This window comes from Echinops telfairi, unplaced genomic scaffold (assembly GCF_000313985.2).
Source record: "Echinops telfairi isolate 266 unplaced genomic scaffold, ASM31398v2 ScPeMD7_7469;HRSCAF=8507_0, whole genome shotgun sequence".
NCBI lineage: Eukaryota > Metazoa > Chordata > Mammalia > Afrosoricida > Tenrecidae > Echinops > Echinops telfairi.
In genome coordinates this window covers 21,511,245-21,524,926 of record NW_022111372.1, presented here as the reverse complement: position 1 = coordinate 21,524,926, position 13,682 = coordinate 21,511,245, and the positions used below count along the sequence as shown (strand labels likewise).

Sequence of the window (13,682 nt, the reverse complement as noted above, 5' to 3'; positions counted from 1 at the left end):
GGAGAGTGCCGATGAGAATATAGACTTAGGAGGCTGTGAAATAAATGTATTGCCACCTTAGAGATTAGATTTGTGATCAAACTTGCCAGATGCTCGGCATTGAAATTTAGATGTGCACGCTGTGCTCCTTGTTTTGTTTGTATACAAAGATGGATACATAAACACCAAGGCACATGAAGAAATAACCACAGATACATATAATCCAAGTTCATGAAGGTAGCTTTATAATTGTAATAAAGCAATATTTGTAGTGAAAGAGTTTATTCATGTTTTTTCACATAAAAGATGAAACTACTTTTTGAAACCATATGGAATTGCAACTTTTTCAAGATAGTTTTATAAACAGGTTAAGATCTCTCATGCGAAGAAAACTGGAAACAATGCCAGGAAACTGGGAACAGGTGACCAATAGGCTGAGCAGCTTCGGGAATTCCTCAGTAGAAGCCATAGGACCCGTATCTTCCACAGCACAGTGGGCGGAAGCGGTTGAATCCGTAGCCACCATAGCCAGAGCCATAGCTGCAGCCCAGGCCTCCATAGCCATAGCCCAGGCCATAGCCGTAGCCCAGGCCTCCATAGCCATAGCCCAGGCCATAGCCGTAGCCCAGGCCTCCATAGTAGTTTCCGTAGTAGCACATGGTGACAGGAGTTGAAGGTTCAGTTGAAGAGCGGGGAGCTGCTTTCTTTAGTCTGAGTGTTGCCATCTGCCAGAGTCCTTTTATACACCCTCAACTGTGGGTGGAGTTAACCACAGACTCATGCGTCTCTCTAATTTTGTTTAGATAAAGTCATAACTATTAGACAAAGTGAAGTCTTCTTAAAACATACTATTTCACTTATGTCAGTATTCCATCATTCATTTATGGGCTGTTGAAAAAGAATTCTTGCCTCAGGTTCAATTTTTATTTAATCAGTTGAATTCCTCAAACACATTTATGTAATGTGATGAATCACCATGTATACTTGTGTATAATCTGAGTTTTTCAGCACATTTTTAAATGTGGTCTTTGTGGTGAAATTAGGTGCCTCAAGTTGATATTTGGTTTGGCTTATATTCAAGTATATACAGGAGTTGAAATAAGTATTTCATTGTTGGTTTAATTTGTTTTATATCCATTATATTCTCTAAAAACTAAGAATTATTTTTCATATTGTTAAATAGAATTTCTTTTCCTCCAGGAACATGTTTCAAAAGCCTTGTTGCTTATGAATCATATATATTTCCAGTTTCCAGTTTATCAATGATTAGACACTGAGTCAAGTTATTATCATGTGTAAATATATTTAAGTGTTATTTATGAACCCTTTGCTTTTTTCTATTATGTTCTTCTTTCCAGATGGTATATAGCCATCTTATTGGCAGAAAGTATATTTTATGCTTCCTTTTGTCATAGTCAACTGTCCCATAAGATGTTATCAATGGGCCTGTAGCACACATTAAGGTTAAAATTGATGCACCATTCTTTTTTGTTAGTTTATTTTTTGCTTTTTTGTTTTGTTTTTCATTTCTAATCATTTTATTGGGAGTCATTACAGAAATAATAACAGTCCATAGTTCAATCACATCAAGCAGTATTATACAATGTTACCACAATCAGGTAGAAAACATTTTCTTTCCTCTTGACATGTCCTAATATCATCTCTGATCTGTGCCAGTATGCACTCCTTTTGCAGTACAGAGTTATTCATTCTCCAATTATTTGCTATGGTGAATTATTTGTTTTATATCCTTTTGTATTCTGTTGGCTAGTATTTTGTTAAGGATTTTTGTTTAAATATTCTTTAGGGAAATTGGTCTGTAGTTCTCACTTCTTGTGGGATCCTTGTCTGGTTTAGGCATCAGAGTTATACTAGCTACATGGAAGGAATTTGGGAGTTTGCCATCTTTTTTGTTGTTGTTGTTCTGGAAGAGTTTGTGTAGGATTGGTGTCTTCCCAGAATGCTTGATAGAATTCTCCTGTAAACCCATCAGGTCCAGGTGATTTTGGGGTTGGTAATTCCTTGATAACCTTGTCTATATCTTCCATTGATATGGATCTGTTGAGGTTCTTGATGGCCATTAGGGATAATTTAGGGAGGGATTGTTTTTCCAAGAATTTGGCCATGTCTTCCAAGTTTTTGGATTCATTGGAGTACAGTCCTTCATAGTATTGTGTAATTATCCTTTTGATTTCAGTATGGTCCGTTGTAGTATCACCTCTTTCATCACTGATCATTGCTATTGAAATATGTTCTTTCTTTTCTTTGATCAAATTTGTGAGAGGTTTGTCAATTCGATTTATCCTTATAAGAACCACCTTTTACATGCATTGATTTTTTCCCCATAGTTTTATTTTCTCTCTTCTGAATTTCAGACCTAATTTTTATTATTTATTTTCTTTTGTTGTTAGTTGGATTGTCTTGTTGACTGTGCTCTAGTTGCTGTAAATTTTGTGCCAGTGTATCAACCTAAGCCTCTCCTTCTTTATGTGTGCATGTAATGCTATGAGGCTTCCTCTGATGACTGTCTTTGCTGTGTCCCATAAGTTTTGGCATGTCATGTTTTCATTCTCGTTGGTTTCTAGAAATGTCCTAATATCATCTCTGATCTGTGCCAGTATGCACTCCTTTTGCAGTACAGAGTTATTCATTCTCCAATTATTTGCCCTTGATTTCTTTATCTTCCTTTGGTTGACTTCCAATCTTATGGCACAGTGGTTAGACAGAGAAGTCTGTATGATATCAATGTGCTTAAGTTTATGTAGGTTCGACTTATGCCCTAGCATGTGGTCTATTTTTGTATATGTGCCATGTGGGCTTGAAAAGAATGAATTGCTTTGTATTTGGGTGGAGAGCTCTGTAGATATGTATCAGGTCAAATTGTCTAATTGTCGTGTTATATATTTAGCCTCCTTGTTGCATTTCTTTTCAAGTGATCTATCTTTCTAGATAGTGCTGTATCAAAGTTACCTACTATAATTGTTCAGGCTGGGGTTTCTTTGTTAATCTTTTGGAGTGTTTGATTGACATATTCCGCTGAATACTTGTTTGGAGAGTAAATGTTTAGAATGCTTAGTGGTTCTTTATGTACTGCTCCTTTGAGCATTATAGAGTACCCATCCTTATCTCTTTTTATGGTTTGCACTTTGAGGTCAATTTTATCCGAGATTAGGATTGCACCCCTGCTTTTTCTGAATTCTTGTTTGCTTGGTATGTTTTTCTCCAGCCTTTGATTCTCAGCCTATTTTTGTCTGTAGTGTTGATATGTGTCTCCTGTAGGCAGCAGATGGAGGGGTTATGTTTTCTAAACCAGTCTGTTAGTCTCTGTCTCTTAAAGCCTGAGTTCATTCCATTGGTATTCGGGCTTAATACATCTATCTGTGGACTCTGTGATGTCATATTATCCCTCTTGTATTGGGTGGTTTCCTACCTCCATTTATTTTCCATGCGTTGTGCATATGTGTGTTTGTGGATCATTCTTGCCTTCTTTCCATCGTTGAGCCAGTGTTATCTTGGGAGCTGTTTTCCCTTTGATGGTCTCTGGGTGGAGTTGTTCTGTGTGGCGGTTTCTTGTATGTGCTTGGTGAGTGTTGCTCTTCTGCCCATACTGGGTCAATGAGGATCTTTTGTAGTGCTGGGTTGCTTTCAGCATATTCTTCGAGACTTTCATTGTCCAGAAGGACTCTCACTTCTCCATCATTTTTGATAGATAATTTGGCTAGAAAGAATGTTCTTTGGTTTTCTGCTATGTTCAGAATATGCTGCTCCCCTGTCTCCTCCTCTTCTTAGTGTCTGCTGATAGGTCTGAGCATATTCTTATCTGCTTACCTTTATTTGTGGTTGCCAGTTTTTACCCAGCTGCTCTCATAACTTGCTCCTTTAGTTCATAGTTTAATTGTTTGCTAACTATATATCCTGGTGACTTCTTCTTGGGATTCAGTCTAGTTTGCGTTCTTTTGGCCTACTGGATAGTTGACTGGTTTTCATTTATTAAGGTAGGGAAGTTTTCCTCCAAGCATCCCATCACTGTTTTGGATATGTTGGTTTCCTTGATTTGGATTCCTCTAGCAAGCCAATAATTCTGATGTTGTTCCTCCTCATAGTGTCAGACATAGCTTTGAGGTTTTCTTCAGCTTCTCTGATGGACTTGTTAGACTTTTTCTTACGTTTATTCATTTCTGCTTGTGAATCCTCTAGGTCACTGGTGCAGTTTTCTGCCTCCTCCATTCTCTGGGCAAAGTCTTAACTCCTGTATTTCCCTTTGGTGCATGGCCTCTATTTCCTCTGTCATTTCATCCTTTTTCTGTAATACCTCCCCCATGCCCTGTATGACTCCAAGCAGCATTCTGAAGATTGCTTTCTGTGGGAGCTCAACCTCTGCCTCGTCTATGACTGCCGTTAGGACCAGGTGGTCCTCTGTCATTGAATCTTGGTTCTCTTGTTGACACTGTAGAAGCAGCTTGCTGCTTGTATCATATTTTTTTCAATGTGTTGTTGCAACCATTCTTGAATTCTCTTGATAAAATTTTACTTGTTTATGATGTTCATAATACTGTTCCACATGCTTTGGTCTCCATTCCTAGGAATGTGAACAAATACGGAACTCCCTCATGTCATTGTTCATTTAGCTCTCTCCCAAACTCCTTGGCAAAAACTAACTAGTGAGTGTTTCCAGCACTGAATCAGCTCATGAAACATTTTAATGGACAATTTGTCATGTTCTGGACCCTTGTGTTTTCACTGCAGCTAGGGCTTCTACCTTTAATGCTACTGGTTCTTCATCATGAACTAGATATTTTCCAAGCCTTATAAAATAGCAGAGGCCAATGTTAAGAGACCCTATATCTGCATATCTACAGCATATCTACATATCAATATATCATGAACAGTGTTAGAAAAAAATTGATGTCACTCTTTCTATTTGGGGGCAAGTTATCACCACAAAGTTCTCTCTCTTTCTGTATCTCTCTCTTTCTCTGTTGGCCTCTTTCTCTCTTTTGTACAATGCAAGGTAGGGGGAGAAATATTTTTTGCATACCCCATTATTTTTGAGACTACATCTACAATCAAGGATTAGGGGTTGTCCAGACTATGCAAGATCAACTGGAGATCAATTTTTACTTGAATCAGGGACATGAAGTAATTTCTCATAGTCACATAGAGAAGCTGATAAGAATCCTGAACTCTGAGATTCAGATCAGTTTCAGTGTTGTTGAGAACTTTCTATTTGTGAAGAAAATGTGCTCTTTGGAAGATTGATCATTCATGATAACATTGATCTTCTGGTTGGAGACCTATCAGACCTCATTCTGTGCATAACTTGGTTTTATTTATTTTTATTATAAAGCATACATATTCATAAGCATAGTATATATTCTCTATTCTCAATTCCAAATCTAGAGTTGTGAATACCAAATGGGCAGTAGGAAGGTGAAGCTCACTTAAAAATCTCGTCTTGTGGACTCTCCAGCTTGTGATTAGTATTCTGAAAAAATATTTACATACTAGCCTTGAATAATTTCCAGTAAGTCAGAAGGTTAGTGTTTCATGTAAACACCCAATACTTGCTGCTCTTATATGCCTATTTAGTACTATTAAGGAACTCTCCTTTTAACTTTTGACCTCCAAAGCAACATCACCATGTAATTAGGATCAAAGATAAAATACAAAAAGAGAGGCTACTAATCAGAATGGAGAAATAAGAAGCTATGAACTAGATATATTGCCATCACATAGATTAGATTTATGATGAAACTTATGTGGCAATGAAAAATAAATGTGCACACTTTGTCCTTTGTGTATTTTATATAACAACCCGCATGTCTAAACATTAAGGCACATGAATAATCACCCACAGACACACATATGGCAGCCAATCTAATGAAGATAAAAATTTAAATGTAATATAGCAAAAATTCTGGTAATAGTTTATTTGTTAATGTATTTTTCACACAAAAGATGAGAAAACATTTTTGAAGATATCAGAAAGGCAATATAATGTCAACAGACTTATTTTCTACAAAGAACAGGATGATTCAAATAACAATGATGAATCAAATGCTACATATGTAATTGCAATATTGTTAAGGTAGTTTTGTAAATATTTTAATCTCTGTCATGTGGATAAATCAGGAGACAGAGCCAGGAAACAGGGAACATGTAGCCAATAGACTGAGCAGCTTTGGGAATTCCTCAGTAGAAGCCATAGAACCCATATCTTCCACAGCACAGTGGGCGGCAGCAGTTGTATCCATAGCCACCATAGCCACAGCCATAGCCGCAGCCCAGGCCTCCATAGCCGTAGCCCAGGCCATAGCCGTAGCCCAGGCCGCCATAGCCATAACCCAGGCCACCATAGTAGTTTCCGTAGTAGCACATGGTGTCAGGAGTGGAAGATTTAGTGTGAAGCAGGGAATCAGTACCTGTGATTGACTGTTACCATCTGCACCGGGTCTTTTATATACCCTCCAGTATGGATGAGGAAAACCACAGACAGTGTTTATCACATAGTTCATGCTAATTTTCATTAGAGATCTTTGAATGCTTTGAATTGTAAAGTGAAATGAAACCTTCATAACAAAATGCTTGCTATATTGTCAACTCATGTGCCTCTAATAAGAGTTATTTATTTATTTTTAACTCTTTTGTTCACTCTACATATGGCCACTTGCTTGATATCATGAGCTTAAATGGAATTCCACAAAGTATGCAAGTCTCGGCTGAATTTTATATAATTTGTACACAGGTGTGGATTTCCAGGAATGGTCCATTGCTCATTCTATTATACAATCTGACATTATAATGTACTCAATGGGTTGTGGTTACCAAGAAGGGGGAAATTACTTAATGTCCAAAGTCTGTCTAATTTTCCATGTATTTTCAGCTAAACAAAGCCTTTTCTAATAGATTGTGTTTCTGACAGAATGATTTCTGTGAACTGACTATAAACTTATATTTTTAAACTTCTTTATAAAACACATTATACATGTATGCATATATATGCACATAGGAGGAAGGCAAGCATTCTACTTCTGCCAACATTTACAGTCTTAAAAAACCACAGGGGCACCTTCTGTGCTGCCTTACAAACTCTCTAGGAATCAGAATCAACTCAATGACAGTGAGTTTGATTCTGGATATACACATATTTAAGACACCCTACTGGGTAGAGCAGAACCTACATCCTGGGGTTTCTGAGACTGTAATCTTTTGCTGCTTTATTGGATGCGATGCAGTCAATTCCATACTCATGGTAACCGTGTGTGAATCTGAAAGAAACACTGCCCGGTCATGTTATGTCCTCACAATTTTTCCTTTATTCAGCCCATTGTTGGAGTTACTGTGTCAATCCACCTTGTCAACGGCCATCCTATTTTGCAGTGCCCCTCCACATCACCATGAATGATGCTGTTCCTTTGAGTGTGGCTGATGGTCAGAAAGGCTGACCTTCTTTGTAGCAGACCAATGTGAATAATTGTGAGGATGGCACCGGACCTGACCATGTTGTATTCTGTTGTGCATAAGGTCACTATGGGTCGCACCTGTCTACACTACCAGGGCTCCACTGAGCTAGACTCTCCTTGAGTTTCTTTCTTTCTTCCTTTTTATGGTTTGGACTTTATAAACACATTGTTGGGCTTCAAACTTGAAGAAAAAATGGAATTAAATGATAATAGAAGTTATCCAGGAATTTTGTAGCCTATTTGTATAATACAGAATTAGATACATTAGTATAGACTTTGCAGAATGTTCAGTGAATGATTGGTTCTAATATTCAAGCCATTCTAGGACCCCAATTGGCTTCTCCATTTAGAAGCAGCCCTATGTGTAACATTCTGATTTCTGAAACTATAGAAATGTTTCACTAAATTTTAGCTTTTGAACAAAAGGAATCACACACTTGGAATCTTTATATGTAAATCCCTATGCTCTGTATATTTTTTGGATAACTATTGCAATGTGATTACTTTTCATCGATGTGTGTATATGATATTTTGGGCCATGTGCCTCCCATTCCTCACTACATGGTATTTTTAAGATTACTATGATAATTTTTCAAGACAACATGAAAAAGTAGCAGAATAAACTTATGAAAAGATCTTTAAGAGAATGAACATACCTGGTCAAATTAAAAGGACAAGAGTAGAATATATGTTATTTGTGTAGAGCTATGGAAATGTTAATATGAAACTAGATCTCAATTTATTTACTGATTTTACTCTTGATAGTCATTTAAATTATTTCCAGTTTTTCACAGTTACCAGTATTATTGTCTTGAAAAATCTTAAATGTGCCGGTTTGTATACTTCTACATGTATCTAAGAAAATGATCGCTATAAAACATTGTTTAAGCAAACTACAAAAATTCAGTTTCATACAATTCCAGCATTTATGTCTTACAAAAATAGGTTTGCATTTCTTTGGGAACATGGCCAACATAATCTAGGTTAGGTCAATTTGAGTGTGGGCTTCAAGCTTTTTCTAAGGTGAAGAAGGAGAGAATAGATTTGATGAATAAAAATATAATTCTATGATCAGTCAGTCTTGCTTAACAGTTTTTGTCACTAAAGTTGTACTGAAGAACATAGAGGCCAATTTATTTTTGTTGTGTATTTAGCAGTTTGTATACTACATGAGAGAATTAAATAATTGTGTCACAGACAATATAGGCTGAAGAATAAAGTATAACCAACATTATTGGTGTTAATTCCATTGTTTACAGTTTTTGCTTCAGTTTGATAGAGCTAATTAACTTATATTTTAATTTTATTATTAAATTTTCTCTAGCCTAGGACAATGGTAGAGGAATGTAGTTGGGAAAAAAAGGAGGAGAAGACAAATTACTTGCAGACAAACAAAGGTATACATTTGGTAGTGCTTAGTCTATAATTGATTTTAATTTGATACCGAGAAAATATATCATTTTTTTAAAAAGAGTATTTTGTTCCACATTGTATATTTTGTAGAGTAAAATGAATTATACCTTTTTAAAAATTGTTAAATTTTATGTGTAGAATAAATAAATTTAAAATTACTATTTGTTCATTATATTCACCAATTGAAACATTATTGTGACTTTTTCATATGATAATACTGTATTCATACTTTAGATGACTGTTTTTAAGAAATTGAGAACCATGGAATTTCTAATAATACCGAAAGCATACAAATATATGCAAATTTAAATTCTCTGCTATAAAATACAACTACTCAGTTTGAAGAGGTATTTTCTAAGCCTTTGATAAGAGAACAAGCAAATCGTAGGATATCCTGTATGTGTGTGTGTGTACATGTGTGTGCATAATAACATATAGTGTTGGGAGGAACTATTTCTATTTTTAGACACATCGTAACCAGAAAAGGGTTCTTTCTAAGTCTTTTTTTTCTTTTCCGTAGTCACAGACTTTGTATTTTTCTATCTAACATCCAAAAGGAAGTTAAGAAGCAAAACAGAATGGGTATTTGAGCCTATAGATGGGATTATCACTGGAGAATGAAAGAAGAGTCCAAAAAGGGCAGGTGGGATGGGACTATGTGCATCAACAGAATGTACACAGAATGTACACAACTATGTACAACAGAATGAAACACTGCCTAGTCCTGCATCATCCTCATAATTGTTCTTATGTTTAAGTCCATTGTTGCAGCCACTGTGCCCATCATCTCCTTGAGGATCTCTGTGAGTCTTTATTTGTCTTTCCATCTTTCTCTCTATGCACAATGCAAGGTATAGCAAAAATATTAATATTTAACCCCACTATTCCTGAGACTACAGCTCAGGTTAATGATTGGGGATTGTCTAGATCATGAAGGTTAGCTTAGGAGACCAAGGTTTACTAGCATCAGGGTCATAATGTAGTTTGTCAAGGTCACATGGAGAAGCTAGTAAGAGGCCTGAACTCTGAGACTCAGAGGAGTTTCAATGTTGTTGAGCACTTTCTATTTGGTAAGAACAGGTGATCTTAGGAAGATTGATCATTCAAGAGTCCATTGGTGTTCTGGTTGAAGACCTATCAGGCCTCACCCTGTGCATAACTTAATTACTTATTTATTTTTATTATAAAGACTCTACATTCATAAGCATAATGTATTCTCTATTATTAATTCAAAACCCAATTATAAATATCAAAGGGGCAGTAGGAAGTTGAAGCTCATTAAATAAGCTTGTCTTGAGGACCCTCAAGCCTGTGATTAGCATCCTAAAAAGGTAGTGAGATACTAGGTTTGAATGATGGCCAGAAATTTAGAAAGTTGGTGTTTCATGTGAGCACCCCAAACTTGCTGCTGTTTCATGCCTATTTCACAGAAGTAAGGAATTCTTATTTTTAACTTTTTTTTTTTTAATTTTTAAGCAGCATCACCATGTAGTTAGGGTCAGAGATAAAGTATCATAGGAGAGTGCCGATGAGAATATAGATTTAGGAGGCTGTGAAATAGATGTATTGCCACCTTATAGATTAGATTTGTGGTCAAACTTACCAGACATTCGGCATTGAAAGTTAGATATGCACATTTTGCCCGTTGCTTAGTTTGTATACAAAGATGGATGCATAAACACCAGGGCACATGAAGAACCAACCCCAGATACACATACTTATAAGCCAAGCTCATGAAGATAACTATATAATTGTAATAAAGCAATATTTGTAGTGAGATATTTTATTTATTTATTTCACATGAAAGATGAAACTAATTTTAAAAGATATTTGGAAGACAGTACAATGTCAACAGATTTATTCTCTACAAACAATAAGACAGTTAAATTATTAATGATAAATCAAATGGTGCATATGGAATTGAAATTTTTTCAAGATAGTTTTGTAAACAGGTTAAGATCTCCCATGCGAAGGAAACAGGAGACGGTGCCAGGAAAATAGGAAGATGTGGCCAATAGTCTGAGCAGCTTTGGGAATTCCTCAGTAGAAGCCATAGGACCCGTATCTTCCATAGCACAGTGGGCGGAAGCGGTTGAATCCGTAGCCACCATAACCACAGCCATAGCCGTAGCCCAGGCCACCATAGCCATAGCCCAGGCCATAGCCATAGCCCAGGCCATAGCCATAGCCCAGGCCGCCATAGTAGTTTCCGTAGTAGCACATGGTGACAGGAGTGGAAGGTTTAATTGAAGAGCAGGGAGCAGGTATCGTTGGTGTGAGTGTTGCCATCTGCCAGAGTCCTTTTATACACCCTCAGCAGTGGGTGGAGAAAACCACAGACTCGTGCGTCTCACTAATTTTCTTTACGTAATGTCATAACTATCTTGAGTTATTAGACAGAATGAAGTCTTCTTAAAACACACTATTTTGCTTATGTCAGTATTCCATCATTCATTTATGGGCTGTTGAAAAAGAATTCTTGGCTTAGTTTTAATTTGTATTTAATCAGTTGAATTCCTCTCACCCATTTATATAATGTGATGAATCACCATATATACCTTGTGTATAAGCTGAGTTTTTCAGCACATTGTTAATGCAGTCTTTTTGGCAAAATTTGGTGCCTCAAGCTGATATTTGGATCAGCTTATATTTGAGTATATACAGGAGTTGAAATATGTATTACATTTTTGGTTTAACTTGTTTTATATCCATTATATTCTCTGAATATGATGGATTATTTTTCATATTGTTAAATCGATTTTTTAGTCCTCCAGGAATATGTTTGAAAAGCCTTGATGCTTATGAACCATATATGTTTTCCACATTCTAGTTTATAAATGATTAGACCCAGTGTCATTATTATCATGTGTAACTATATATTAAGTTTTATTTATCAACTCTTTGCTTTTGTGTATTATGTTCTTTCTTCACCATGATATATAACCATTTTAGTAGCAGAAAGTATATTTTATGCTTCCTTTTGTCATAGTCAACTGTCCAAGAAGATGTTATCAATGGGCCTGTAGCTCACATTAAGGTTAAAGTTGATGCTCCATTCTTTTTAGTTTGTTTGCTTTTGTTTTGTTTTTCATTTCTAATCATTTTATTGCGAGCCCTTACAGATATAAAAACAGTCCATAGTTCAATCACATCAAGCAGTATGGTGCAATTGCTACCACAATCAGTTTCAAACCATTTTCTTTCTTCTTGAACTCCTTGATATCAGCTCCCCCATTTTTTACAAATTACATACTTTTATTCCGAGCTCTTACATCTCTTATCACAATCCATTCATTCCTCCAGTGTGTCAAGCACATTTGCACATAGGCTGCCATCATCGTTTCAAAGCATTCTCTTGCCACTTAAGCCCCTGATATCTTCTCCCTATTTCTTCCTTCTCCCTCCCCCGCCCGCCCTTTCTCACAAACCCTTGATAAGTTATAGGTTATTTTTTCCATATCTTACACCATCCTCCATCACCCCTCACCAACTTTTCCATTATTTCTTCCCCTGGGAGGAGATTCTAGTTTGATCCTTGTGATTGGTTCGCCTTTTCTCCCTCACCCTCCTCTAAACCTCCTGGTATCTCTACTTTGCTTGTTGGCCCTGAGGAGTTTATCTATCCTGGATTCCCTATGTCCAGGCTCTTATCTGCAGCAATGTATATGCTCTGGTCTAATCTGATTTGTAAGGTAGAATTGAGGTCATGATAGTTGGGGGAAGGAAGCACCAAAGAGCTAGAGGAAAGTTATGGGTTTCATTGGTGCTATACTTCACCCTGACTGGCTCATCTCTTCTATGTTACCCCTCTGTGAATGGATGTCCAATTGTCTACAGATGGGCATTGGATCGCCACTCCATGCCCCCCACCCCATTCACCTTAAGTATGGTTTTATTCTGGGTTTTAGATGCCTGATCTCATTGACACCTCATGATCACACAGGCTGGTGTGCTTCTTCCATGTGGGCTTTGTTGCTTCTCAGCTAGATGGCCACTTGTTTATCTTGAAGTGTTTAAGACCCCAGATGCTATATCTTTTGATAGCTGGGCACCATCAGCTTTCTTTACCACATTAGCTTATGCACTTATTTTGTCTTCAGCGATGGTTTCAGGAAGGTGAGCATCACAGAATGCCAGATTGTTAGAAAAAAGTGTTCTTGTGTTGAGAGAGTAATTGAGTCGAGGGCCAATGTCCATCTACAACCTTAATTCTTAACATACAGATATGAGTACATAGTTCTATTTCCCTATCTTCATTTATATGTTTACATTTGTGCATTCCTACATTTAGGCTTCTATAAATGTCCTTTGCCTCCTGGTGCTTTCCTCCATTTCCTTTTTACTTCCCTCTTGTCCCACCATCATGTTCAGCCTTCATTCAGGTTTAGTAATTCCTCACTGCTACATTGTCCTTGATTGAGCCCCACTAGGCATCCTATGACTTTCTTTCCATTGATTTTAGTTCACTTGTTGTTTCCTTGTCCCTGAGTTGGTCCTCCCCCACCCCTTCCTTTCTCCCACCTCCCCTTCTCCCGTATCCTCCCAGAACCATTGATCCCGTTCTTTTCATCTTCAAATTATTTATCCCACCTATCTTATCTAGATAGACATGCAGATACATTAGTAAGTGCAAAAAACATGCAAAGTCAAATAAAACAGTAAAGTAAGTCAAAACCAACAAAACAATAACAACAACAACAGCAAAACACAAACAAAATAACAATAACAAAATGGAATCCACTGACAAAATGGAAACGCCTATAAATAGTTCAAGGTCTGTTTATTGACCATTATGAATGTTTTCCAGTTGAGTCTGATGGGGTGCCA

At 36.8% G+C, this 13,682-nt stretch overlaps 1 protein-coding gene across 1 annotated transcript; it reads right to left on the bottom strand.

Annotated features, from left to right (window-relative positions):
- Positions 1-6,171: 6,171 nt before the first annotated feature.
- Positions 6,172-6,357, bottom strand: LOC115873560 (keratin-associated protein 20-2-like). Its single transcript, XM_030888854.1, has one exon. The coding sequence runs from the start codon at positions 6,355-6,357 to the stop codon at positions 6,172-6,174; it is 186 nt and encodes a 61-aa protein (XP_030744714.1).
- Between the last annotated feature and the right edge of the window lie 7,325 nt (positions 6,358-13,682).

Bases quoted from the DNA above. Each gene is read 5' to 3' on its own strand.
- LOC115873560 (XM_030888854.1), bottom strand. From the start codon at position 6,357: ATGTGCTACTACGGAAACTACTATGGTGGCCTGGGTTATGGCTATGGC.